Raw genomic sequence first — 27665 nt, 5'->3', positions numbered from 1 at the left:
ACTCCTTAGATTGCTATGGGATTGGTAGGGTCCTGAGCGTCTGAGAAACAGAAAGGCATATCCCAAGAAGGGTTGCTGGGACTCACAAGAAGAATTGAGCCCTTCTGGGATTTTTTTTTTTTTTTTTGTGGGGGTGTCTCGCTTTTGCGGAGGGAAGGCGAGGAGGCTGGGCGGCCGGGTCCAACTTGAGGCAGTGCGAAGGCCCCCTCAGGCGGCGCCGAGGGCAGCCCCTAAGCTGGGGCTTGGCTCAGCCTCCGCGGCCGCTGTCAGGGAAGCGCAGGCGGCCAATGGAACCCGGGAGCGGCCGCTGCTGCTGAGGCGGCGGTGTCGGCAGCCCGACCCCGACCGCCCGTACCCCCTCCGTGGGGGGGGGGAGGTCCCCAGGAGGTAAGCGACCCCTACCTCGTTAGTCCTCCTGGCCCTGTGAGTTGTGGGGGGGAGTCCCTCTCCCACCCTGTCCCGCGCAGCCTGCCCCCGCCCCCACACTTGGGTTTAACTACAAAACTGCCCCCTGGGTGGCAGCTGCACCCCGGTGCCTTCTCCACCCTTTCTCCTCAAGTCTAGGGTCTCCTCTGCTTTTTTGGCTTCCTCTTCTGATTAGCTCCTCCCTCCGCCCCGGGATCTCCCCCTCCCCCTTATCCCTGTTGCCTCCGTCCCGAATTATTTCTCCTAAGTCACTAGCCCTTTTCACATCAGGGTCCCTTTTGTAATGTCCATCCTTGTTTGCCCTTCCTCGTTATCTGTGTTGCTGCCCCCAAACCTTTGCCACAGCCTTCGCCTTCATCCCTTTTCCTATTTTTGCCCCTCTCCTCTTGTCTCCGTGCAGCGCCAGCACTGGATCCCATTTCCCTGAGCTCTCTTCCCTGTGGCCCTTATTCCTCTGTTTCTGATTCCATTACCTCACCCAGCTTCTAGCTTCCAAGAATTGCCTGTTCCTCTCCCCTTAAGGAATCTCGGGCCCTCATTGTCATTCCCAAAGTAATATTGACACTGTACTTTGACCTTAATCCTTATCCTTCTCTAGAGTCCTTTATGATCCCTGTAACTTTCTGTTGCTTCCCTTTCCCCCATCCTCAGTACCCCAACCTCTGGAGGTTTGTTCCCATAGAAAAGATCTGACAGTGCCTCTTCCTATTCAGGACTTCCATCTCTGGCACCTTGTCTCTTGAGTTCAAGGATTTTGCTAATCCTGTGATCCTTGGTTCTGCTTTCCCTATGGTCTTTATGTGTTTTCTGTCACATTCATTATCTCTACATATCACTTATTTCAGGATCAGCTAAACCTTGAACTGAGAAGAAAATATGTTGAGAGGACAGACAGGGGGAGGGGGAAGCCTCAGCTGTTTCACTCAGGCTTTTCTGGACAGAAGTGTGTTTCTGAAGGATGGAGTAAGTTTTGAAGTTCATATCAGGTTACACTTTGTTGACTACCCAGGATCAGCCACTAGGAGGGATGAACAGGCCTGCATGGAGACTGTGTGAGATTGTGAGAAATTTTGTTTTGGATTATTTGATTTTAGGCTTGTCCTTAAGAGATCACTGAGTAGAGTGTCTTCCAGATCTACAAGGAGTCAATTTACTGTCTGTGGCTTACTGGAATAGTTTTGGTTGATTCCATAAGGGCTTAGGCCTAGGGTGGAGTTGGGGGTAACTGGAAAAAGGATCTAAGACATTAGAAAGAGCTTGGACATTCAAAATCAGGACTCCTGGGTTCATTCAGCATGTGACTTCCTCAGTTGACCTCTAGAGTGACCTTTTTGGTAGAAGGACCCACTCTGTAGGCATCAGTGCAGTAATAGGCTACTTGTAGGATGTGGGTTGGGGGAAAATTAGACTTGGTTTATTTGTTTACAAAACATTCTGAGTTTCACAGATGAAGGGCTTTTTTTTTTTTTTTTAAGATTGTATTTATTTATTTGACAGATACAGAGAGAGAGATCACAAGTAGGCAGAGAGGCAGGCAGAGAGAGGGGGAAGCAGGCTCCCCACTGAGCAGAGAGCCCGATGCGGGACTCCATCCCAGGACCCTGAGATCATGACCTGAGGCTAAGGCAGAGGCTTTAACCCACTGAGCCACCCAGGCACCTGCAAAAGGCATTTCTTAGTAGTGGTTTAGCTGACCTGAGAGGTTTTCCTTCATTATGATCTCTCTATTGGGTCTTTCTAGTCAACAGCTGTGGTAGTAAGGCTATTTGAAAGACAAGCTCCAGGCCTGTTTCCTTTGTCTGCCTTGCCTTTTTTCTCCACTACATGAAGTTGATGACCACCTGTGCTGTTCCTCTTGGACTTGATCCATAACTCCAGATTCTATAGGTGGAAAGCGTGTTTGTGGGAAAGCCTTTTGAGGAAAACGGCTAGAAAAGAGAACTTGGAGTGAAGCGGGGCTCAGGAAACTAGTTGCTCTCTGGTATGCCATGTCTCTCTTGGCCTGTGATAGTGAAGAGGGCATGTGAAGTTGCATTTATCTTCCAACTCTAGGTCTTTTTGGATGTAATCATACTTCCTCTTCCCACTTCTCCCTTGTCTCTCTCTTAACTGTTACCCAGGGTGCAGTCTCCTCATTCTCCTCCTTTTTAGGAGCAGTTTCACTCCTTGGAAACATCCCCAAAGAGAAATTGTATTTCCCCTAGTTTCCCTGCTTCATTCTCAGAGCTGGGTCCATACTGCATGAGAACATGTTTGCTGAAAGCCATCCAAAGCAGCAAATTGAGATTCTTTGATTTGGGGAAGAAGTTTGGGAGGAACCTTTCAGTAACTGGCATGAGACAAGAGAGGGCCTAGTACAAGCACATTTGGGGCTTGCTGCAGGGAGGAATCGTTCAGAGCGAGGTGAATGCACAGGTTACTTTCTTTGCCATCTCTCTGTTTCAGCAGGGGCTCCCAGAGCTGGCTTGGGCTGTCTGACTGGATCTGCTTATATCAGCTCCCATGGCCCTTCACAGAGACTTCTCAGCTTGATTCAATATTGACTTAACTACCCTGAGACCACTGCCTTCCCTGCCTTTCTGCTGCTAGCTCGAGAATGCCCTCTTCCCTGATGCTAGTCCCCCACTGGGGCCTCGGGGAAGCATTCACGTGATTCCTGCTAGGACCTGAGCCTACTTCCTATTTGGCCCCAAGTTTTATGAGGAAAAAGTAGTACTTGATCTTCACTTTGTCCATTGAGGTCAAGGGGGAAAAATGAGCTGAGACCCTTTTAACAAAAGGTTTGAGTTAGACTTTGAGATATGAGGAGGAACTTCTCAACAGCTGAACAAGCAGCCTAAGGTGATGCTCTTTGGAAGAGCAACTTCTTTTTAAAAATTACCATCAAAGGTGGGGTGCCTGGCTGGCTCAGTTGGTGGAGCACAGAACTCTTGATCTCTGATTTGTAAGTTCAAGCCCCATGATGAGTGTAGAGATTACTTAAAAAAATAAAATCTTTAAAAGAAAATTATTATCAAAGGCAAACATGCACCTGGTAATAAATCCAATGGTACCTAAGAGTTTGTGGTGAAATCAGCAGTCCCTTTCCATTCTGCCCAGTCCTCCTTTAGAGTGAACATCTTAATTATCTCCATGTTTATTTCTGAAGTTTATCACCTAGCATTGGATAAAATGCTTGTGCCTCTATTTCTTGATTTTTTTATTTATTAATTGTTACAAAAGAAGAGTGAACATTAGAGGATTTATACTTCTTATTTATATAATTGTCATTATTATTTATTAGCAGCCCGTGTAATTTTAGATAACATATGTGAACTTCTCTTTCTTTTCCATGAACTCGTAACAGCCTCTTTTAACTATCCACCTTGTAGGATGAAGATAGTGGCTTCACTATCCTTTTTTCCAACTCATACGATCCATCTCAAAGGGAGGAAAATTGAGCTTGCCTATCTGCTTGGAAATCAGATGATCTCTTAAGACAATTCCATGAAAGTACAGGAACCTTTAAAAACACGAGGATTTGTCTGAACCAATTCATATTTTTCTAGTCCCCCAAGAAGGGAATGGTCATTAGCCTGGTGGGGGGATTGATTTGGGGCTTTCTGCTATCTTGTCTCAGCAGAGATCAATCCAGGAAACCCTTTAATGGAGATCAGTGGGGGGTTGGAGGGCTCTTTGCTTGGAATCTTTTGAGGTGATGAGAAACAGAAAGCCTGGTTAAACGTCCCCCTCCCTAGAGTTTTTGCAGACATTTACTTAAATGCTAAGTCATACAGAACACAAGCATGTAGACCTCTGTCCTCTGTAGCCACTGCTGTGCTCAGCCCTAAACAGCCCCCTGATGCATGGATGAGGATTCCCTGCATTACCCAGACAGTTAGCTGTGGAGCCCAACCAGTTTACTCCTCCGCTCCCACCCCAGTGCCTAGAAGCCAGCTGCTAGGCTGGGGTGGGGAAGGACTCTAAGGGTTCCTTCATCATCCAATTGGAAGACCAGTTTAGGCTCCCAATGTGAAATGTGAAGCCTCAGTTGTTTGAATGTTCTTGAGAGCATAAGAGCCATCTGATATTAAAGGTTTGGATTGTCGTCTTTTTTCCTGTTTTCTTGCAAGGGGAAGGATGATGAATATAGGACCTCTTCCTTTTTTCTTTTGCTTTCTAGTCTTTTCGCTTTCTTTAGAATGGTTCCTTACCAAAGCTATATTGTCTTTGCTTTTGAAAATGAATGAATTGATGTTGAAGATTGTATTAGGACTTAGGTGTTGGAGAATCCCTTTCCTATTTCTTATTGTCTAAATTGGCAAGTCAACACCTCCTCTCCCCATGACTTGTTTCAGATATAGCCAATCCTTGAGGCTCAGGAAGGCAAGGGAAGTCCAGCTCCAATTTGGTGGTTTCTAGTGGCAGAGCCACTAGAGAGGAGTCCAGCTTCCCTGCATCTCTTGATACCATCTGGTTCCCTGGGGAATAAGAACTGTGAGATGGGGGTCTGTTCAGTGGAAAATTCCCCTGAGTGCTGTGATGTGGGATTCCTGGCTAAGCTCTGGGATAAGAAATAATAATAATAATAATAATAATAATAATAATGGCATCCTTCCCTCCCCTCCTGGTGCCAGTAATAATCCCAGTAGTGATCAGTTGAGGCAGGCATCTGCTGAGGATCCTGGGAGGTCTGAGGTGCTGTATATGGGAGGCTATCTGAACTTCATGTCCCTTGGAAGTTTTGAAAAGTGGATTTCAGGAGCTTTTGATAACTTGGAAGTCTCTGGAGTAGAGGGAAGGGGAAAGATTTGCCAAGCATAGAGACACTGAGGGAGAAATAAAAGCTGGTTGTGTAAAATGACTGAGGCTATCAGCAAACCTAAAAGGTGGTGGTCTCAGTTGAATTAGAATGACCCACTGGTGCAGAGTGCTTTGCAGAGTTGTGGCAAGGAGTGATTAAAGCTTTCTTATTATTTCGGGACGCCTGGGTGGCTCAGTTGGTTAAGCAGCTGCCTTTGGCTCAGGTCATGATCCCAGCGTCCTGGGATCGAGTCCCACATCGGGCTCCTTGCTCCGCAGGGAGCCTGTTTCTCCCTCTGACTCTGCCTTCCACTCTGTCTGCCTGTGCTCGCTCTCGCTTGCTCTCTCTCTCTGACAAATAAATAAAATCTTTAAAAAAAAAAAAAAAAAGCTTTCTTATTATTTCTGTGTAACCTAAAGTTGGCAAGTAGAGACAGCTTCACATAGGCAGCCATGCTGGTTCTGCTACTCAGAGGGCTCTGCCTAATTTTAGGAGAGAGCATGATGAACGAGTTGCCAAATTTTTACTGATACCAAGCTTAAGCTGCATCAGAGAAATTAAATTCAGGGATGCGAACTTCTTGTTTGACAGAGTGGGGAGAAAGATAAACTGAAGTAGCCTTATTTGGTGATCTCTGAGAACAGAAGAATCCCCCATCTGTCTTCCTGCAAGACTTTAATAGTGACTGCTGGGAGGCAGGGAGCTAGACTATAGTATGGGCAGAGTAGAGTAACTGACTTTTTTTTTTAAGATTTTATTTATTCATTAGAGAGAGAGAGCGCAAGTAGTCAGAGCAGCAGACAGATGGAAAGGGAGAAGCAGACTCTTTGCTGAGCAGAGAGCCTGATGTAGGGCTCGAACCCAGGACCCAGGGATCGTGACCTGAGCCCAGGGCAGCCCCTTAACCAACTAAGCCACCCAGGTGCCCCTGAGATTAACTGACTCTTAACATTTCAGAGGTGCAAGAAGAGGCACTGGAAGGGTGGTGGTGGGAAATGGGGCTTCCTGCAGTGATTAGAGAATTTGTATCTCAAGCCTCCTTTCACCAACCCAAAGTTATATGCACCCAGCCTTGCATCAAAGGCAACGTCACTAATAGTTGGAAACTACCTGCGTTTCAGCTCCACAATAGATTCTGCCTTCCTATTGCTCACACTCTTGAGTTAATCTTAGATTCACTCTCATTTGTGTTTTTGTGAAAAAGCCTCTGAGCCTGTTGTTGACTATAGTCAGGCTCTGGAGCTGGGTTGATCTGACATCAACAATGTGCCTCTCCCAGTCTTTGCTTTGAAATTTCCTTCTGTTCTACTATTCTAATCCAAATTTGGTGGGGCTCAGGAGAATCGTCCTAGGAGGGCAGTGGCTTTTGTCAGCAATGTTCTCTCACCCCAGAGAGGGATTCTTGGTGATGTGATACCTGTTCCTCCCTGTTCTTTGGATGTTAAAGACCCATGAGCTCTAGCTGAATTCTTTTTGCCTTCTTCCAGCCTTTCTAGTTCTTAGGCTGTGTGTATGGTAATGGAGAAAGTAGTGTTGGGGGTAGGAGAGGGGTGTCATGGGAGATTCTTAGACAACAGGTTTTTGGGAGATTCTTAGACAACAAGTGTAACTCTGATTGACTTATTTCCTTATTAAACAGTGTATGTGTGTGCACACACACACTCGTACACATACACACTGTTTCCTGATTTGTTAGGTGATTAGGATTCACCTAATATTTATTGAGTACTATTGCGTGCCAAGGACTGCGCTAGATCCTACACTCATGAAGTTTTCCCGCACAGCAGTAATAAGAAGCAGTAATAAGATGTGTTTTTCCCATTTTGCAGTTGAGGAAACAAACTCAGAAGATATATGCTTTGCGTAAGTTTACACATCTGATAATGGCAGAGCTAGGATCTTGAATCCCAGCACATTTGACTCCAAGTTCAGGAGTCTATCCACTATAACTAACTGCTACAGCACAAGAGAAAGGGGGAATGACGTCATGAAGCCAGACAAGCAAAGAATGGCACACTTCAGCAGGGGTGTTGATGGTTGTTTTAGAACTGTTTTCTTCTCAGTGAAGCCTGGATGTTATTTGCTGGCCCTTATTCCTTGGGAACTTTGAGTATGAAGGGAAGGTAAGAAAGTATCTGTGTCTAGAAAAACACATCAGGACTTGGATACGGAGGGGGGCATCTGGCTGGCTCAGTCGGAAGAGCATGGGACTCTTTTTTTTTTTTTTTTTTTTTTTTTAAAGATTTTATTTGTCCATTTGACAGACAGAGATCACAAGCAGGCAGAGAGACAGGCAAAGAGAGAGAGGAGGAAGCAGGCTCCCTGCTGAGTAGAGAGCCCGACTCGGGGCTCGATCCCAGGACCCTGGGATCATGACCTGAGCCGAAGGCAAGGCCCTAACCCACTGAGCCACCCAGGCGCCCCAGCATGGGACTCTTGATCTCAGGATCTTGAGTTCCATCGAGCCCCACATTGGGTGTAGAGATTACTTAAATAAAAATAAACCTTAAAAAAAAAAAGACTTTGATACCAAATGGAGGTGAGAGATGCTTAGTACCTGTGTCTGGAGTGTTAGAGGAGTAAAGAAATACGATTTAAAGAGGAAAAGAGACAGGTATTGGCAGGCATGTCAAGAGAAACCACAAGACCACAAAGATAGAAAAGCATTTGAAGAATGAGAGACAAGGGAATAAGACCAGAATTGCTTCCCAGTATACCTGAAGAATTTGTAAACCTATGTAAACATAACATATAAAGCAGCATTTTGCAAATGCAAGTTAGGAACAGAGGCTAAGCGGATAGCTAAGTGCAGAAGGAGGGGAGAGTACTGTGGTGATCAGCAGTGGAGGTAGTCAGGGAAGGCTTCCTGGGAGATGACTTCTCATCTGATTTTGAAGGAGTCTAAGAAGACAAAAGAGAGGAGGGGCCTGGGAAGGTTTCATGGTGGGTGAAAGGAAGACCGGAGGATGCACTACTAACCATTATGTATGTGTCTCCCTTTCTGTCCCTTTCTCCCTCCTTCCTCCTATAGCTTGGAAGCTTGAAGTCTGGCTGTGGCCATGGGAGACATGGTGGTGGAACCTGCCCCGCTGAAGCCAACTTCTGAGCCCACTCCTAGCCCGCCAGAGAATAATGGGGGTTCCTTGCTAGGCGTCATCACAGAGGGGGTCGGGGAACTATCAGTGATTGACCCTGAGGTGGCCCAGAAGGCCTGCCAGGAGGTGCTGGAGCAAGTCAAGCTTTTGCATGGAGGCATGGCCATATCTAACACAGATACCCCACTGGAGTTGGTCAATGGGGATGTTTTGGACAATGCGATCCGTTGCTTGGACGATCCACCTGCCCAGATAAGGGAGGAGGAAGATGAAATGGGGGCCACTGTGGCCTCGAACACAGCCAAAGGAGCAAGGAGGCGGCGGCAGAACAACTCTGCCAAACAATCCTGGCTGCTGAGGCTATTTGAGTCAAAACTATTTGACATCTCCATGGCCATTTCATACCTGTACAACTCCAAGGAGCCTGGAGTACAAGCCTACATTGGCAACCGGCTTTTCTGCTTTCGCAATGAGGATGTGGATTTCTATCTGCCCCAGTTGCTTAACATGTACATCCACATGGATGAGGACGTGGGTGACGCCATCAAGCCCTACATAGTCCATCGCTGCCGCCAGAGCATTAACTTTTCCCTCCAGTGCGCCCTGTTGCTTGGGGCCTACTCTTCAGACATGCACATTTCCACTCAGCGACACTCCCGTGGGACCAAGCTCCGGAAGCTGATCCTCTCAGATGAGCTGAAGCCAGCTCACCGGAAGAGGGAGCTGCCCTCCTTGAGCCCAGCCCCTGACATGGGGCTGTCTCCCTCTAAGAGGACTCACCAGCGCTCTAAGTCCGATGCCACCGCCAGCATAAGTCTCAGCAGCAACCTGAAACGAACAGCCAGCAACCCTAAAGTGGAAAATGAGGATGAGGTAAAATGCCTGGGAGGGGCAGCAGGGCAAGATGGCATGGAGACAGGATGTCTGACATATAGTTCCTCTGTCCTTTTCTCTCCTTCCCTCTGTTTCATTTCACTGATAAAAGCATGGGATGTCAGAGTGGGAAAAGACCTTAGAAATCATGTATCCTAACTGTCTCATTTTACAGAGGAAGAACTCAGAGACCTAGAGAGATAGAAGTGACTTGCCTCAGATCATGTAGCTAACAGCAAGGCTTATAATCCTGACTCTGTCTAGTTGTTTTTACTCAACTTCACTGCCGTTCCATTAACCACCTACTTACTGAGAACGGTGGCAGAGACCCTTTCCACCCTGACTTGAGACCTGGGATAACTACCAGAACCTCTCAGAATAGCAGCCCTCAGGGAGGAAAAGGGATGGTGTGTGTGCTGGGGGGAAGGGTATAAATAGAGCCTTAACTTCATTCTCCTCCTCACTCCTCCTCATAATCCTCTGCCCCACTTTCCAAAGATCCTGCTTTTTGTTGACTTAAGAATAAGGTTCCTTCCCTGTCACTGAGGTGTCTGCAGAATGCCCTCATCCCTGCCTTTCCTCGGGGAAGGGATATCTTAGCATTTGGGAGAAGCACAAAGGGAAGAGGGAACCGGTCTTGGTGTAGAGGAAATCTTGGGCATGTCCAGAGACTAGTCAGAGACCTGAAAGCTGGAAAGAAGAGGAGGCCACAGGAGCATTTGGGGGTGTCCAGAGCAGGGAGGAGATAAGCACATCAGAAGGTTATGCCCACCTTCCATTCCATATCTGGACTGATAGCTTGGAAGTTGCCGCTGGACAATTGTCAGTGACCTGGTGTCTCAGCCAGACAATGATGCCCCAGTCCCCCCTCTGACTCACCGCTGGCCCAGCTCTCATCCTGGCTGCCAGCCCAGCCTGGGAAAGAAGGGAGAAAAGAACAAGGAATTTGCACTTGTTGGAAAATGCATGTTGCTGTGGTGGTGGCATCTACCCCATGGGGCACATAACCCACCTACAGTTTTGATACAATGGGACTTCTTTTCAGCTTCTTTGAATCTGAGTGACCAGGGAAGGGAAAAAGCAGGACAGAGGGAGACTACAGAGCTTGCTTTCTGGGAAATTTCGGGTTTTGTTAGGATAATAATAGTGAAGCTAAAAGAGCTGACATGTTTTGGGCTCCTTTTAAGTTCGAATTGTCGTGCCAAGTACTTAACGTTTCACCCTCAACAGTCTTAGGAGACAGGAATTATTTTACCAATGAAGAGACAAGCTTAGAGAGGTGAGGTGATTTGCCCAGCGTCCCTCAGCTGAGCCTCACATCAGGTGTTGCTCTTAATCATTCAGCTGAGCCATCTTGCTTATTTCTCAGCATCTGCATTCCCAAGTCCTCAGATATCCACTTGGGGAAGAATGGCCTAAGCCCATCTAGGTTTCCACAATTCCCTGCACAGGCAGAAGAGCACAGACGTTCTCAGAACCAAAATGGACCATTTTCTTTTCTGGTTGAGCTTGCAGGGAAGTTCAGAGTCATGAGGGAGGTTGTTGCAGAACAAGAAGAATCATTGACATCTGGTGGGACTAAGATCCTGAAGGGTTGGGGGCCCCTTCTCTTGGGGTCAAGCCTGTAGCAGTATATGTGTGGCAGCTGCAAGTGAGCCCCTTGGTGCCTCCTGTCAGGCATGGCTTTTCTCTATACTTACTTGGTAGTTGCTATCTTAGGACCAGAAAAGCTGAAGCCTCGGGCCTACTCAGTGCTGGTCCTTGGTCCCTCTTCCTTGGATCTAACTCTTCCGAGGATGGGATTATAGGTGACTATGAGACACAGGTATTATGTGAGGTATTCTGTGAATTCTTTGCTAAATCCTCTGGGGTGGCTTCTCTGGCTGCCATTCTTCCCTTATCATGGATTATTAGATCCAGGAAAGGAAGGAGATACCAGATCCCTAGGCATTCCTGGCTTATCTGATGCCAGCAGAATGAGATACCTCAATCCACTGTGTGTTCTTAGGAAACGTGAGAGCAGGAGTGAGGGAATAAATATGAATATCTCTGGGGTCTGAGCATTGGAGTCTTCAGCACAGAGGTCTGTCCGAACCCCTCTGGCAGTTTGAGGATAGGTCTGTCAAGGCTTTTGTTCCCCACATACCAAGGGAATTGGTTTTCCTCCTCCTGCTCCTCCTTCTCCCCTGTTATGCAACATTCATTCACTCAACTGATGAGCTTGTACTGTGTGCACAGCACATGCCAGAGGCAGTGAGGGATGAAGGATGAAGTGCAGCTCTTCCCTCCGAGAATTTGTAATGTGGAGACCCCATTTTATCTACAAGTCCATGTAGTGTGTATACTGAAACTTTACAGAATTTATCTGGTGGAGTTTTTGACTCTCTTGAAAGCTGTTTCCTGCATATAAGGAGGAAGTCTACAGTTTACTAAACAAAGCACATCATTATCTAAGGAGAAGTTCTAGAGGATAAAGTGAGGCCACTGAGAAGAGGCCCCTGCTCACGTAGCTCTCTTCCTGCCCAGAGTCTTCCTGCATGGTCCATTTCTGCCCAGATCTCACATGGGGGTTCTGTTTTCTTTTAATGACGGATCTTTCACATTCTCCACAACAAGCCAAGGACTCTAGCACAGATTTCTCCCAGCCCCCACTGTTTCAGCCCCCGAAGCCTGCTGCTTCAAAGCAGATTTTGTCAGCCTAATTGGAGTAGTCTGCTCAGGTAGTCTTTCTTCCCATTAGTAGCCAAATGGTAAACATTTTGACCTAGAATGGGGGTCCAGGGAGCAGAGATGATTTAGCTACCGCCCCACCCCCTGCCCCACATCACGACACTCGAGTAGATCAGCTCTGGCTTTTCAGGACTATAACCTTTGTACAGAGAAATCTGTTGAGCGTCACACTTGAAGCCCCAGTGGGCCTTCCAGCCTGATGTGGTGTGATGTCAGCTTCTTGGCCTCAGCTTTTCTCCTGGAGCTGACTCAGTATGAGTGACTCAAGCCTACAGCGTAGGAGAGAGGAAAGGATCATAATATACCTCCCTTCCCCCAAGGCTACTAATGAGTCAGCCAGGCCCTGTCTGTGGAAGAATCAACTGGAGCATTGCCTGCTGTTCCTTCCCCAACCACCTCATGGATAGAAATTGAACCACTAAGTCCGAATAGGCCCTGACCTCCTCACTGCCTGACTTCTTCCTCCCATCTCTCGCCAAAGCAGAGGAGTTGTTGCCTTGAGATAGTATTTGGCCTGCCTTCTCCAAGTGCCCCTCTTCTCAGATTCTTCGAGGAATATCCTGACTATAGGACCTCCAGCTAGAAGAGAATGTAAACTGTGGAATAGAATTAAGTAGATGCTTGAAATGCTGATTGGAGAGTAGAAGCTCAGTGACAACTGCCCTCCTGCCCTGGGAGCTCCCAGGACTCTGTCTCTAAGTCCAGGCCCCTGTCCTCCTGCCATCTGTGCATGCATATTGCCACCTTCTCCCTGCCCTGGGAGACCTTGGCAGACAGAACTCAGATTGGGCCCATGCACAAGCTGCAGTAGAGCTGCTGGTGGCAAGTGTGATCACCAGCCCTTTTCCAGTAAGACACGGCTGGGTGAGACTCAGATAAATCTCCTAGGCTGGAACCTGGACACTTGCTGCCCTGCTGCTCAGCTTTCTCAGGTAGATGGAGCTAGGTCCAGCTCCCCAGCTTATGTCCAAAAATTGTAATGTACTGAGTGTGGCATGAAACAGATAGGAAGCCTGGGGAGGTTAAGTAGATAGGAGAGTTAGCCATCTTTTACACCTAGCAACACCTAGCCCAGAAGTCTCATGCTGTGGATCTGGGGTGTCCCTTCTCACATGGCTCAAGATTGGGACTGGTCTTCCCAGGATGATAATGAGGCTGGTTGGAAAGGAGACACCCCTGGTACTGAAGTTTAGTTCTTTGACTTCCACCCCAACATTTGCAAGAAGCTGGAGGAATGCAGGCATTCCAGTATGGGGGGCCATGCAGCTTGTTAAATTCAGTTTCTTTGTGGCGGCTTCACAGAGAAGGGTTTGGTTGGGAGCATGTGAATGGCTGAAGAGAAAGGAGGCAGCTAGGCGGTGCACTTACTGCCCTGAGGCACCCAGTTGTAGGGTATGTCCTCGAGGGAGAGCTTGGTGCAGGCCAGGAGAGAAGGGGAGAAAGTGAAAAGCCCAGGCCCTCTGTCTCTTCAGCCCTTCTGACCCTATGATCTGAGCCAGCCCTCCAGCATCTCCCACAAGTTTCAAGAATTTGGGCAAGTGGTGTTTCTGGGTTGACTTTCTCTCATTAAAGCAGCCAGATAGAGATACACGAGAGAAGCAGTTGCAATCCAAGTTGGAGCTAAATTCTTTGCCTTTGTCTCTCTCCCCTCCCTCCCTGCCTTTCCTCCTCCCCTTGTCCTCTGGCCCTTTCCCAGGAGCTCTCCTCCAGCACCGAGAGTATTGATAATTCATTCAGTTCCGTAAGTGGGGCCAGGCTGGGACTGGGTGGCAGGCTCCCCTCTGTGGCCGCATTTCCTCTCCGTCCCCAGGTCTTCTGAGTCCCCAGCCCAAGGCTGGAGTTAAAAGGTGCCTTTTCTTCCTGGGAGATCAGCCCTTCCCTCCCAGGACTCCCCAGCCTGGAGGAGTCCCCTGCCCTTTGTCACCAGTGCCTTGAGCCTAGGCTTAGTCCGGCTCAATCCTTCTCCCTGATGGAGCTGGGATGCAGTGCGACTCAGTCCTCAGTTCTGGGTCTCTAGAGTAATCAGCTGGGAGAGAGGTAGAATTTACCCCTGGACTGGAATCAAGAACTGCTTGGCAGAAACCCCCGGGATCCTATTTCTCCCACCCAGAACCCTTTCCCCATGGTTTCTGCCATCAGACCATCAAATATTTATTTGGTTCTTCTAAATGCTAGGTGCTGTGCTGGGGAGCAGACCCCAAAAGCAAACAGGATTTGGCCTGAAGGAAAGTTTTACCTCCCTACAGCCAGTTTTCTTTTTTAGTTTCAACCATCCTTCTTCCAGGTCTGAGTTCTTCCCTTTCCCAGCTCACTGCCCAGGAGGTTCCTTAATCCGCATTCTCCTTTCTTGTTCCCTCTGGACTAACCCCTGACCCTCTGGTCCCACAGGGTCTCAGACCTTGTTGCTGGGCAGAGACGTGAGAGGAAATGCTGGACCCTCTGGGAGTTTGGATGATTTTTTTACATTTTCTTTTTTATTTATGTACCCAATCCGTTTTCTCCCTTCTATGCGGTTCCCCTTTCAATCATGATTCCTATCTCCTCCCATGTGGCAGAGCCTCTCTCAAGGCCTGGGGTCACATCTCCAACATGCTGAAGGAACATAGCTCCCCCCCTTACCCAAATGCTCCTTTGAGGATGGGAAGGAATTCTGCCTTTTCTTATCTGAGTTGAATATGAATTGGTTAGGGTGGAGGGTCCTTGGAACAGTGACCATTTGCCACCTGAGTGGATAGATTAGGGATCAGGATAAATGAAGGAGTGAGTTTCCAAATTTCCTCTTCCTTTCTTTTGCTTTCTCCATGAGGCCCCTGGGATATTTCCAGGGACCACAAAAGCCCAGTTCTGCTGTCTTCTTTTCTTGATCTCTTTTCAACCCTGTCTCCCAAGGGCAGCCCCATTTGATTCCCCATACCCTGTTTCATTATTATGTGGGACCCTGAGCCAGTGCCCAGTGAGGCAGAGGCTGAGAAATGAGCTGTTCCTTTGAACCTTGGCTCTTTGCATATGCAGAGATGGACCCTGGTCCTACCCATCTTTCAAAAAGAAGTTCTTTTTTTGCAGTGTGAGGGTAGAAATTCTCAGTTCTTAGGAAACTAAGCAGGACCCACAGAGAGGGAGAGAAAGACCTGGTGAGTGAAATGCTGTTTTTTATAAGAAAAGGAAATACTGTTCTTACCTAGCTGAGGGGAGCTGGGATAGGGATGCTGGTGGTTACCTTGATGAAGTACCCCAAATGGTAGGACTTAGGCTCTGAAAAGGGCTCTTCTTTGTGTCCATCTTTCCCCCCACCCTCACCTCACTGCCCAGACGGACTTTGCCCTCTCTGGGAATGATGAAGTGCCCAGCCTGAGGAGCCAAGCTCATAGTAGTAAGTTAATATGGGGAGCCTGTCCCTAAGAGGTAGGGAGAGAGGACCCAAGGAGGAACCACTGAAGGAGACAGACCTTCAGGGCCCTTGTCAAGGGCTGACAGGAGCTATTGCTTTCTCCACCCACTCCCCACACCTACCTCCCTCTGTCTGCTTTTTCTGTCCGGGTTGATTGTTCCCTCATTAACACAGAGTCTGCTCATCCCCTTCAGATCTCCTGCATGTGCACTGACACCTTGTCAGAGATTGTAGGATGGATAGGGGGATGCTGTGAAAGGTAACAAAAGTTATTTGAATGGATTAAGTCCTTCTTTGAAAGGAGTTGTAGGGACTTAGAGTGCCCCTCCCTAGTTTGGGGCACTGGCAGAGGCCCTCAGCAGAGACTCAGTCCAAGGACCTGGAGATAAGTGAATCGCATCAAGTATAAGCAGCTCTTCTCTCTGGATGTTGTCCCCCCACCCATTTTGAAGCCTTGGGACAGTTCGTAACAAATTCAGGTCCAAAAGAAGAGGGGTACCTCCAGTGACACAGGTTCCCACCCTCCTCACCCTCAAGAATCAGCCTGTGGAGGAATGTGCTGGCTTTTCTACCTTTGCCCAGCTGATGTTGTCAGGGGTGGAATGGTGGCATGTTCCACCAGTGCTGAAAGATCGCTCCTTCCCTAGCATTCTCCAGACTTTGGGATCCATGGCTAGGAGTGGCTGAGTGGGCGGGCCACTTTTTTTGTGGTTTCTTCACCATCTTTTACTTTGCCCCAACCCCCTATAGCCCGTCAGACTGGCTCCTGAGCGAGAATTCATCAAGTCCCTGATGGCGATTGGCAAGCGGCTGGCCACGCTCCCCACCAAGGAGCAGAAAACACAGAGGCTGATCTCCGAGCTCTCCCTACTCAACCATAAGCTCCCTGCCCGAGTCTGGCTGCCCACTGCCGGCTTTGACCACCACGTGGTCCGTGTGCCCCACACCCAGGCTGTTGTCCTCAACTCCAAGGACAAGGTAGGTGAGCTCTGGCCCATACCCTACTCCCTATTTGACTCTTCTCCTGTGGTTGTCAGGTTCATGCGTGCACCCAGAGATGCTTCACCAACATCCTGGCCTCCACGGTTCATGTGCACACGTCAATCTAGACTTTACCTCAGTGCTGTTGTGATTCTGAGGGCCTTTTTGTCCCCCTTCTTTGGGCCTTGGTTTTCTGGACCAAATCTTTTTTTGTTTTTTTTTTTTTTAAAGATTTTATTTATTTTATTTGACAGACAGAGATCACAAGTAGGCAGAGAGGCAGGCAGAGAGAGAGAGAGAGGAGGAAGCAGGCTCCCTGCTGAGCAGAGAGCCCGATATGGGGCTCGATCCCAGGACCCTGGGATCATGACCTGAGCCGAAGGCAGAGGCTTTAACCCACTGAGCCACCCAGGTGCCCCAAAGAGGCCTAATCTTTTCAGCTTGCCTCTTCTTCCCATGTCTCAGCAGAGAGTTGCTCTCCAGTCTCCTTCCAGCCCTTTGGTAGCTCTTCCCCAGCCCTTCCATAACTCTTAGGCTTTCCAGATACAGTGACAGTGGGAGTAGAGACAGCTCTTATTTCTAAGACCTTTGCTGATCAGAGTGGAAAGGTAGAAGGAGAGAAGGATGCCGGACTCACGTTGGAGAGAATTAGTTGTCTGCTGATTGGAATGAGTACTAATGGTTCAGATTCTTCTTTCAGAAAAGTATTGAGGATTAGAACCCTGCTTGGAGCAGTGCCTAGCTTTTTCCCAGTCTCTGTCTTTGGACAAGCCCCCAGATGGGTTTCTAGGCCTCTCTGAAAGTGGTAATTGATAGTTTTACCCAAGTATATCATCTGTACATGTTGAAGCTCAGCTGGAACTTTTTTTTTTTAAGATTCTATTTATTCGGGTCACCTGGGTGGTTTAGTGTGTTAAAGCCTCTGCCTTCGGCTCAGGTTAGGATCGAGCCCCACATCGGGCTCTCTGCTCAGCAGGGAGCCTGCTTCCCCTTTCTCTCTGCCTGCCTCTCTGCCTGTCTTTTTTATTTTTTATTTATTTTTTTTTTTTTAAAGATTTTATTTATTTGTCAGAGACAGAGGGAGAGAGAGCGAGTGAGCACAGGCAGACAGAGAGGCAGGCAGAGGCAGAGGGAGAAGCAGGCTCCCTGCCGAGCAAGGAGCCCAATGTGGGACTCGATCCCAGGACCCCGGGATCATGACCTGAGCCGAAGGCAGCTGCTTAACCAACTGAGCCACCCAGGCGTCCCTCTGCCTGTCTTTTTTTAAAAAAAGATTCTATTTATTTATTTGACAGAGAGAGACAGCAAGAAAGGGAACACAAGCAGAGGGGGGGTGGGAGAGGGAGAAGTGGGCTTCCCACTGAGCAGGGAGCACAATGCGGGGCTCAATCCCAGGACCCTGGGATCATGACCCAAGCCAAAAGCAAATGCTCAACTGACTGAGCCACCCAGGGACCCCATCGGCTGAAACTTTTTCTTTTTTTTTAAGATTTTCTTTATTTGAGAGAGATTGAGAGAATGAATCAGAGGAGGGGCAGAGGGAGAGCAATGTGGGACTTGATCCCAGGAGTCTGGGATCATGACCTGAACTTGAAGGCAGGCACTTAACCAGCTGAGCACCCCTGGCACCCATTGGCTGAAACATTTTATTTTATTTATTTTATTTATTTTTAATATTTTATTTATTTATTCGACAGAGAGAGATTACAAGTAGGCAGAGAGGCAGGCAGAGAGAGAGGAGGAAGCAGGCTCCCTGCTGAGCAGAGAGCCCGATGCAGGACTCGATCCCAGGACCCTGAGATCATGACCTGAGCCGAAGGCAGCGGCTTAACCCACTGAGCCACCCAGGCGCCCCCTTGGCTGAAACATTTTAAAGACATATGCACTCTCTTGCCCAAATTCTTGAAATGTATGTTCATAGGACAAGTTCCTGCCCTGAATGTGGTGTTCATAGTATCAAGGGACTGACAGGTGAGGGCTGGAGCTGGGAGTGGACAGCTGGAAGGACTGTGTCAGCTGAGTTGAGATTTGGGGCATGGTGGTGGAGGGAAGTTGGAAATACTGTTCTCACATACACACTGCTCCTCCAGGCTCCCTACCTGATCTATGTGGAAGTCCTTGAATGTGAAAACTTTGACACCACCACGGTCCCCGCCCGGATACCCGAGAACCGAATTCGGAGCACACGGTCGGTGGAGAACCTGCCCGAATGTGGTATCACTCATGAGCAGCGGGCAGGCAGCTTCAGCACTGTGCCCAACTATGATAACGATGACGAGGCCTGGTCGGTGGATGACATCGGCGAGCTACAGGTGGAGGTGAGGGAGCTCCCGGGAGGTGGTACTGGGGCCCAGCACCCGTTCTCCAGGAACTTTCACTGTATTTGAGACAAGGCAACACACCCTGAGGCAGGCTGAGGCAAGTGCCTGTGGGGACGAGGGGGAAAGCTCTGAACACCACTAGTCTGGAATATTCACATAGTCTGGAGCTCACTTTCCTGCAGAAGGAATTTAGGTTAAATATAAGGATGAACTTCTAAGCCCAAGGGAGTGAGGGAAACTTAAAATGTTTCTTGAACATCTGCTATGTAAAGTTGTCTGAGGAAAGTAGAGAATAAGTCATACATTCATTCCTTCAAGAATTGTTTATAGAGAGCCTTCTTTATGCCAGCCTGGAGTACTGTGGACTAGTGAACAAGATGGCCCCTGCCACAAGGAGTTCATGACTTAAAGAGAAAGCGAACAAAGCCAGTTAGCAGGTAGCTGTAGTATGGTGAGATCCAGGTTGTGCTGGGTCATTATGCCACCCCTGAGGGTGGGGATAGGATGATCTCCAGACTTGGGCCTGGGCACACCTTAAGTGATTCCCTGAGGAGCAGATATGTCGGCAGGGCCCTGAAGATGGGTAGGAATTCGCTGGACAGAGCATTTCCTGCAGAGGGAATAGCAGATGTGCAGACTGGAGAACAAGACAGCTCAGCTCGTTTGAGGAACCAAAGGACAACATTACCTGTGGCTGTGATGTGCAGTGTGGGTGAGAAGTGGTGAAGAAGGAGGCTGGAAAGGTTGGCGTGAGCCAGATTGTAGGAAGGATTCTGTCAACTATGGAAGGAGATTTGGACTTGGTACTGAGGTTGTGAAGAGCCAGAGCTGCATTTTATGTAGGACTGTGACACAAGCAGATGTCACTTTGTGAAGACATACTCTGTCCTTGAGCTTGCAGTCCAGTTAGGCAGATTGGATGCAGACATTTAAGGCAAAAAAATCTGTTTCCAGGATATACAACAAGACAGTGTGCAGTAAGTGATCTGCTCCGGAGGAAGAAAGGAAGGGCCTTGCTGTGGACCGTGGGGTCTGTTGGAATATTTTGTATTTGAGAGAGTTGGGAAGATTAGACTGAATGGCTGAGACTGAAGAAATGGTCAGAGGGTCCTAGTGGTGGACCCTGCAGGAGAAGGGAGCTGTATCCAGGGAAAACTCATAGTAGAAGGCCGAAAGTACAGCTTTCTCTGGAGGTCGTGACAGTGGTGTGCAAACCTGAGCACACTGGGGATCTTCTGGAGAACTTGTTACAAACCCATTCCTGGTAATTCTGCTTCAGACGGATGGTGGGATATGGTAATCTGTCTTGTAGCAGCATCCCAGGTGATCCTGATGAGGTAGTTTACACTTAGGGAAGCATTGCTGTAAGGCCCGTGTGAGTGCCCAGGCATTTGGTATCCAAGTGGTGAGGATGGCGTGGAAGCAGGGCAGGCCTTCTGGAACAGAGTCCAGAAGTTGGGGGGCTGTCATGATGCAGAGGCAACAGCAAGCGTGCAAAGTGACTGGAGGAGCAGGTGACGGAAGTGAGCCTGTGTTTGGCGCTTCTGACCTGTGGTCCCCTGCTCTCCCAGCTCCCTGAAGTGCACACCAACAGCTGTGACAACATTTCCCAGTTCTCTGTGGACAGCATCACCAGCCAGGAGAGCAAGGAGCCTGTGTTCATAGCAGCAGGGGACATCCGGTATGGCCAGACTGCCCTGCCCCGCGTTCCTCCTCCTTCTCAGGCACTGCCTGTCTCTGTCCTTTCCTGTCTGTCAGCCTCTCTTTCCCTCTTCTCTCTCCTTACTCCATCCTTGTCCTGAGGCCACCAAAATTGAGGCAGTGAAGGTACAGGTTGAAAAATTACTGGGCTACCACAGAAGGAAGTTACATTTAAGAGAACTCCATAGGGAGTAGCATTTCTTGGAGTGGGTCTGAGGATTACATGTATCAGAATCAAGGGAGAGGGAGGAGAGCTTGCTGGAGATGCAGATGTGGAGCCACACCTGATCTGAATCAGAGTCTCTGTCCAGAAATGGGGAGGGCCTAGTAACCTGCATTACAACATGAATGCAGAACACCAGATTAGCAAAACTCTCAGCCCAGGTTTCTATCTTTGTGTGCCCAGAATCAAGGAAGGAGTGCAGGAAATGCCGGCATAGACAGGGACATGAGGCTCTGGGGTTACCTCCTCCAAGCAAATGATACAGTTTCTTCCTGCTAGACGGAGGCTCTCGGAGCAGCTGGCTCACACCCCCACAGCCTTCAGACGAGACCCGGAAGACCCTTCTGCTGTTGCTCTCAAAGAGCCCTGGCAGGAAAAAGTAAGGTGAGTTGGATGGGTGTGGTTTCCAAAGCTTGGAGGTGGCCTTAGGTACTCAATGCCCCATCTGTCTTGTCCACCAGTCTCTCCCAAACTATCAGGCTCCCAGGCGTCTGAGTCCTTGCCTTGTGGGAAGTTTGATTTGGACTTCAGGCGGAAAGCAAGTTCTGTCCTCCACCTTTGACACCTTTTGTTTCTTTCTTCACAGGCGAATCAGAGAGGGCTCCCCATATGGCCACCTCCCCAATTGGCGGCTCCTGTCAGTCATCGTCAAGTGTGGGGATGATCTTCGACAGGAGCTCCTGGCCTTCCAGGTGTTGAAGCAACTGCAGGTAAGAGAGGCAGGGAGGAGAAAGAGGAACTCGGCCCAGCTGAGGTGAGCATGCAGGTTGTTCCACAAGTTGTTCCACGGGGAGCTCTGCTAGGGACCAGCTTCCTACCCAGGTTTAAACTAGATGCAGACCCTGCACCGTTCCTGGCTTACGTCCCCAGGAACTACAGCCACAAGAACAGCTCCACAGCGACCCCTCGTGGCCCTTTTGTGACCTGCTCCTGCTGTGATCTCTGAACTCTGGGAGGCTAGATTTGTCCTTTTAGTCTAACTGGTCTGTGGCAGCTGGTTTGCAGGGTGCGGAGATGTTGATCCCCTGAACCTTTGGACTGGTTGCCTGCAAGCAACTTTACTTGTCAATCCTATTCTTTCTATAAATACTGTCGCTTTTTTAAGAGGATTTCTTTGGACCTAAATCCTTTCCTGTTTTCTTCGTATTATTTGAATTTGGATTAATGGCTCACATTCTCTAGGCCTGTGAGGTGTCAGTGTGGTTTCCTGTCCTCCCTGCCTTTTGGGGGCTTTCTACCTATACGATGTCTTTCTAACGTACTTCCCTATATCTTGTCGCACCCTGGGGCACGAGGGGCAGAGAAGTGAAGGAGGAGCAAGGGTTTGAGCAAGGGCTTGTCTCAGAACTCCCTGGTCCTCAGGGGGATCGATGGGTTTTACTCACTTGATGACCTGGAATCCAAGGCCACAAGGATAGGAACTGTTCGTGGTTGCAGACAGAGGGGGATTTTTGCCTCCTCCCCTAGTTTGGAAAGATGATAGTTGCGTGCCTCTGTGTCTCCTCACAGTCCATTTGGGAACAGGAGCGAGTGCCCCTGTGGATCAAGCCATACAAGATCCTTGTGATTTCTGCTGACAGTGGCATGATTGAACCCGTAGTCAACGCTGTGTCCATTCACCAGGTGAAGAAGCAGTCCCAGCTCTCCTTGCTTGATTACTTCCTGCAGGAGCACGGCAGTTACACCACTGAGGCATTCCTCAGTGCACAGCGCAATTTTGTACAAAGTTGTGCTGGCTATTGCTTGGTCTGCTACCTACTGCAAGTGAAGGACAGGTGGGTGAACTCCTTATCCTAACCTCATCCCTTTGTGAGAGTTCTCACTTATCTCTTCACCACCTCCCATTGCCTAGATATAAAAGTGGAATGAACAACACATTTTAAGCAGAGACGTGTTTGTGTGCCGTTAAGCAGTGAGGCAGACCAGTTAGTGCCAGGGTACAGGGGCAGAGAGGTGAAGGAGGAGCAAGGGTTTGAGCAAGGCTGATGAGAACAGAGACACCTGTGAGGGGAAGGATGCTCCAGGTGAGAAGGCAGCTCAGGGTGCTGGAAGATCAGGCTACCCTGCCAGGCTGGTAAGCAGGCAGTGGCTCCGCTCTGTAGGAGAGCTGAGGTCAGGTGAGAAGGGCAGTGGATATGAATCTGAGGAGCTTTATTTTGTAGGCAGAGGAGTGATGAGAGCCAGCCTGTGTTTAGTGACTGCCCCCAGGACTCAGAGGGTGAGAGTGGGTGTACCTGGGTCTTCCACAAAGCAGGAGGTCCTGAGGCCTGGCCTGATGGTAGCGGCCGCCCGCAGAGCAGAAAAGAGAAGATGGGTATGAGGAACATGCTGGATGTACAGTTGTGCTCCCAGCCCTGAACTCTCCTTCTTGTTCCAACATGTGAATTTCAAAACTTTTAAGTATCTCTTGTTTTGCCCAGAGCTGTCATTTCTTCCGATATCACATTGACCTTTGTGAGCTCCAGCTTCATATATAGGTGAGCACGTCAGACAGAATGATACCACCTGGGGTCTTGCTTTCTAAGACCATCTCCAGAGAGTGACTCAGGGTCAGTGTCTTGAGTGCTCCTGTGAGTCGTGCCTCTCACCAGGCAGAGGGCAGCCTCCTGAAAAGGCCGAGACGCGGTGGCCTGTGCTCCTTCGGTTCCTAGTGACATGGCAGCACATGCAGACCTAACTCACAGGTCTGCATATCAGAAATCTAGTTATCGGTTAAGTGCCTGCCATTCTTATATGAAAACCCTGTCAGGCAGACATTTCCTTGTGAGGGAAGTAAGGGCCGGGGAGCTTTCAAGACCTGTGGTTATTCTCCACTGCCCGCCCTGTAAATGAGCCCGGCAGCAGCTCTGTATGCACAGGCTGACGGGAAATGTAACTGTTGATAAGGAGTTTGGTTGCAAGCTTTAGATTGTCCCTGAAGAAGCAGGGTTTTGAATCCAGGGCCAACGGAGCCTAGACCTGAGCCCCAGATTGAGTAAGTGGGTGGCATGGAGGCAGGGGCTAGTCAGGCCTCTGGGCTTTCCTGTAGAAAACCAGTATGTTGGGAAGGTTAGGAGTCCGTCCCTTCAAAGAGGGGGATGGTACTGCAGCTGATAGACCTTTTATAATAACTTGGAGAAAGAACAGATGTGGTGAAGCCAGGAATGGAATCTGCCAGTGGAAAGAAGTGGCAACAGTGAACGGGCCTCAGACTGGAATCAGGTGGGGGGTCTCCTTAACTGCTTCAGGATGAGTCCCAAACAACTTTGCAGCTGGAGCTAACACCAGCTAACACCAGGAGAGAAGCTGCCCCTCCATAGCCTTGGGACCTTGTGTACAAAAGTCACTTTTCCTCCCCCAGCCTCTGTTTCGTCACCTGTAAAATGAGACGTTGGACGAGGACATCTAGAACCTTTCTTACTCCCAAGATTGTGTCTTTGTTGGTAAATTTGCCATGCTTTCCCCAAGGGGAAAGGACTGAGTAGGGACTGGTTCTCTCTCCATCCCCCTCTTCTGGCCAGACCAAACCTAGAGAAGGTGGCTTCAGACCTGGGGCTCTTAGCCTAACAAAGCCTCTCTTGACACAGAGGCTGTCTCTTATGCTGAATGGGCCAGTCTCACATGCTTAGCATTTTAAAGATTTTATTTATTTACTTGACAGAGCGAGATCACAAGTAGGCAGAGAGAGAGAGAGAGAGAAGGAAGCAGGCTCCCTGCCAAGCAGAGAGCCCGATGCAGGACTCGATCCCAGGACCCTGAGATCATGACCTGAGCCGAAGGCAGAGGCTTAACCCACTGAGCCACCCAGGTGCCCATCACATGCTTAGCATTTTAATTGTTCTTTCTTCTGCTGGCCATTCATGTGGGAATCACAAAGACCTGGGGTTTATCTCCCTCTAACTCTTCTTCCTGCAGCTTCCCCCTAGTAATTGCTTCCTGAGATTTTTAACATAAGTGATCTTATGGAATGGTTAATGCCTACTCCTCTACTCCTTGGAGCCCCCACACAGTAATTAACATTTAAGCTCCACCCAGCCGGCTCTCTTGTGGAGGGTCTCTGCTCTGCAGCAGGCTGACAGGAATTACCAGTAAAACTCAGGTAAGCAAGTTAAGAGTGGAGGCCTCCCACTGAGCTGAGGGCTTGGCCTCTGAGAGGATTGGCTAGAACTAGAGTCCTTCCCTTGCTTCCAGGTTCTCTACTCGGGATTAGTTTGGTTCCTAGAAGCATGCTTTTTAGAAAATGGAAATATTCTTAAACTGGTTTTAAGTTGTTAACAATGACAATTTCAACAAAATCATAATGATGGCAATTTCAGACCCCAGAGCCTTTGACAGCAGTTTACTTTTCTGATTTTCCTTCTTTGCTCTGATTAGCATTAGGTCATGAGAGGTAGGCAGCAACAAACTTGGCAGGAAGCTCACTTAACCTGGTATCACATGGCCAGGGTGTTGCAGCTTGAGGCCCCTGCCTCAGTCAGACTGACGACTGCCTCTTTCTCTCCTCTGCCCCCTCCTCAGACACAATGGAAACATCCTTTTGGATGCAGAAGGCCACATCATCCACATCGACTTTGGCTTCATCCTGTCCAGCTCACCCCGAAACCTGGGCTTTGAGACGTCAGCCTTTAAGCTGACCACAGAGTTTGTGGACGTGAGTCAGGAAGGAGAGGTGCCTCACTGTGTTCTTTCTCTATCATGGGAGAGGGAGCTGTGGGCTCCCCCCAAATTAGGGACCAACAGAACAGAAATGGCAGCGAGTCATGGTGAGGATAGGTGTCCTGGGAGGCTTCCTGCCTGATAGGAGAGTGGGGAAGTTGGAGTTTGGCATGTTTGCCCCTATGGAGGAAGTCCTGGCTGGCTTGTGAACCCCCGTGCACACATACATCTCCCTTTGCAGGTGATGGGGGGCCTGGATGGTGACATGTTCAACTACTACAAGATGTTGATGCTGCAGGGGCTGATCGCTGCTCGGAAGCACATGGATAAAGTGGTGCAGATCGTGGAGATCATGCAGCAGGGTGAGTGGGGAAGAGGCCTTGTGTTTGGGGACAGGGCAGTGCCCACAGTGCTTCAGGTTTCCCACTTGATGTTGAGGCCCCAGGGCATGGAACCTCCAAAAAGTGGATTCCACCTCAAGACTGGGGACAGTGTTTCCTAGGGGGTGCCATTTCATTTGTCCTTTGGGAGTCCTCCTGACTCCTGACGGAGCTGGGTCCCAGGGATGGGAGAGGTTGGGGGGGTACAGACTGCGGAAACTATCCCTTAGGCACCCTCAAGGAGAGAACAGCTCCATCTCCAGTCTCCTGGTCCCTGTCTCCCCATCCCTTGTCTACCTGATTTTTTGTTTCCTTCCATCCCTCTGGCTCTGCTCTTTGCCAGCCCCGGGGTTTCCAGTAACCACTTGCCTCCCTATTGGCCCTTGACCACTGACAGCCCTGTCCCCAGTGCCCCTTCGCTGTCCCCATACTTACTCCCCCCTGTGAGCTTAAAGTATTTCCTCTCCACTCTTCTTGATCTATTCTCCCTGAGCCATTTCCTCACTGCCTTGCAACCTAGAGTCTCTTCTCTCCGAGCTCTTTCGGGTCCTCGTCTCCATTCCCCCCTCCTCAAGGCTGCCATGTACACTTGGGCTAAGCTGCCAGTCTCCTCCTCCTCCTCCTCCCCCCATCCCTGCCCCCATCCCACAGGTTGTCGCCGTTGCTCGGGAGCATCCCCGTCTGGCCCCGTGATGACGGTGGCCCAGGTCATCTGTGAGTGTCAGACGTAGCATAGGCAGAGGCCTGCAACCAGATAAGTGCCCAGCTCAGGGCCCATTCCCCAGACCCTCTTCCCAACTTTCCCTCCGGGTCCTGAGACTCTGCTCCCTCTGCCCTTCCAGGGAGGCGGGGGGCTGGTGGGCAGTGTAGTGCCAGCCCTCTCCCCCTCTGCCCTCACACCCTTCCCTAGAGGGGCTTAGGAGTATGGGATGAAGACAGGGCCCCCCCCAACTCCGGCTTCTCTTCCCAGGCAGAACTGCACCCACGGTCAGGGAGCTCTCTTATGTGGGAGGGAAGGGGCGCTTCAGACACCCCCAGTTCTGTATTAGCTGCTGTGGCTGCTACCACTGCCCCTCCCCACTTTGCACTCCATAACCCTGTGCCCTCCCCGCTTCCCCCAGGTTCTCAGCTTCCTTGCTTCCATGGCTCCAGCACCATCCGCAACCTCAAAGAGCGGTTCCACATGAGCATGACTGAGGAGCAGCTCCAGCTGCTGGTGGAACAGATGGTGGATGGCAGCATGCGCTCTATCACCACCAAACTCTATGACGGCTTCCAGTACCTCACCAATGGCATCATGTGACACCCTCCTCCTCAGGCCCAGGAGTGGTGGGGGATTCAGGGGACCCTCCCTGGGAGGGCCCTTGTCTGAGAAACCCCAAACCAGGAAACCCCACCCACGGGCAATGGAAGGCAAGAAATACAGAGGATCATGTGGTAACTGTAAAGCTTGCGGGCAGTGGGGGCGGGGAGGGAGAGCCAGCTGTGGGGCCAACTTGCCGGGGCTTCCCTGCCCCCAGTGGTGTCATTGTCACCATCTGATCAGACTGCGAGACTCACCGCCCTCCAGAGAACAGAGGTGATAGATGTTAGGGGCACCAGGGGCCTGCCTTCTCACCAGGGTCCAAGAGGTTCTTTCTACAGGCCATCCCTCCTCTGTTCTGGGTCCCATGAGTGGAGGGAGGAGGAAGAGTAGGTTCTTGGTACTTGGGACTTGATCCTGTGGTTGGCCTCTGGCTGTGCTGCTGCCCAACTCTATCCCCTCCCAGCGACTGGCCTAGGCCGAGTTCCCTTGTTATAGGTGGGCTCTGGCGTAGGGTCCTGCACCTACAGAGGTTCCCCATCCCAGGGGCGGGAAGGGAAGGATCACAACCCCTCTAGTGGATGAGGCTATTGGCCTGGTCACAGGGAATTCCTTGGCCTGATCCCTTTCCCACACCCAGGGAAATAGCTCTCAACTTTTTATTTTTAATTTTTGTTTGAAATAAAGTCCTTAGTTAGCCATCTGTGTCATTTCTGGTTGTTTTGTTTTTTTCAGGACTTGGGGGGTAGGTGAGGAGTAAGAGCAGATGCCTCAGTGTCCTGGATGCCAAAAGCAGAGAACTGGGTTGAGGAAGACTTGCTCTTTC

The 27665-nt window shown here is 49.6% G+C and overlaps 1 protein-coding gene across 4 annotated transcripts; it reads left to right on the top strand.

The window, feature by feature from the left end:
* The first annotated feature begins 241 nt into the window (after positions 1 to 241).
* Positions 242 to 27544, top strand: PI4KB (phosphatidylinositol 4-kinase beta). 4 transcript variants are annotated; one of them, XM_059376125.1, is made up of 12 exons: positions 242 to 387; positions 8241 to 9177; positions 13604 to 13648; positions 16046 to 16273; positions 18367 to 18594; positions 20169 to 20278; positions 20801 to 20905; positions 21108 to 21231; positions 22031 to 22296; positions 25019 to 25151; positions 25398 to 25518; positions 26658 to 27544. In XM_059376125.1, the coding sequence occupies exons 2-12, from the start codon at positions 8269 to 8271 to the stop codon at positions 26837 to 26839; spliced, it is 2451 nt and encodes an 816-aa protein (XP_059232108.1). In that variant the 5' UTR covers positions 242 to 387; positions 8241 to 8268; the 3' UTR covers positions 26840 to 27544. The 4 variants fall into 4 exon arrangements, with proteins under 4 accessions (XP_059232108.1, XP_059232110.1, XP_059232111.1 ...); XM_059376128.1 differs by having other exon boundaries at positions 250 to 387; positions 22145 to 22296; XM_059376126.1 differs by lacking the exon at positions 242 to 387 and adding an exon at positions 7312 to 7332.
* Positions 27545 to 27665: the final 121 nt, after the last annotated feature.

Source organism: Mustela nigripes, chromosome 14 (assembly GCF_022355385.1).
Source record: "Mustela nigripes isolate SB6536 chromosome 14, MUSNIG.SB6536, whole genome shotgun sequence".
In the NCBI taxonomy this organism is placed as follows: domain Eukaryota; kingdom Metazoa; phylum Chordata; class Mammalia; order Carnivora; family Mustelidae; genus Mustela; species Mustela nigripes.
This window is presented reverse-complemented; position numbering and strand designations above follow the sequence as displayed.

Coding starts and splice junctions, on each gene's coding strand:
- PI4KB (XM_059376125.1), top strand. CDS start 8,269: ATGGGAGACATGGTGGTGGAACCTGCCCCGCTGAAGCCAACTTCTGAG. Junction 16,274..18,366: donor TCCTCAACTCCAAGGACAAG/GTAGGTGAGCTC, acceptor CTGCTCCTCCAG/GCTCCCTACCTGATCTATGT. Junction 21,232..22,030: donor AGGTGTTGAAGCAACTGCAG/GTAAGAGAGGCA, acceptor GTCTCCTCACAG/TCCATTTGGGAACAGGAGCG.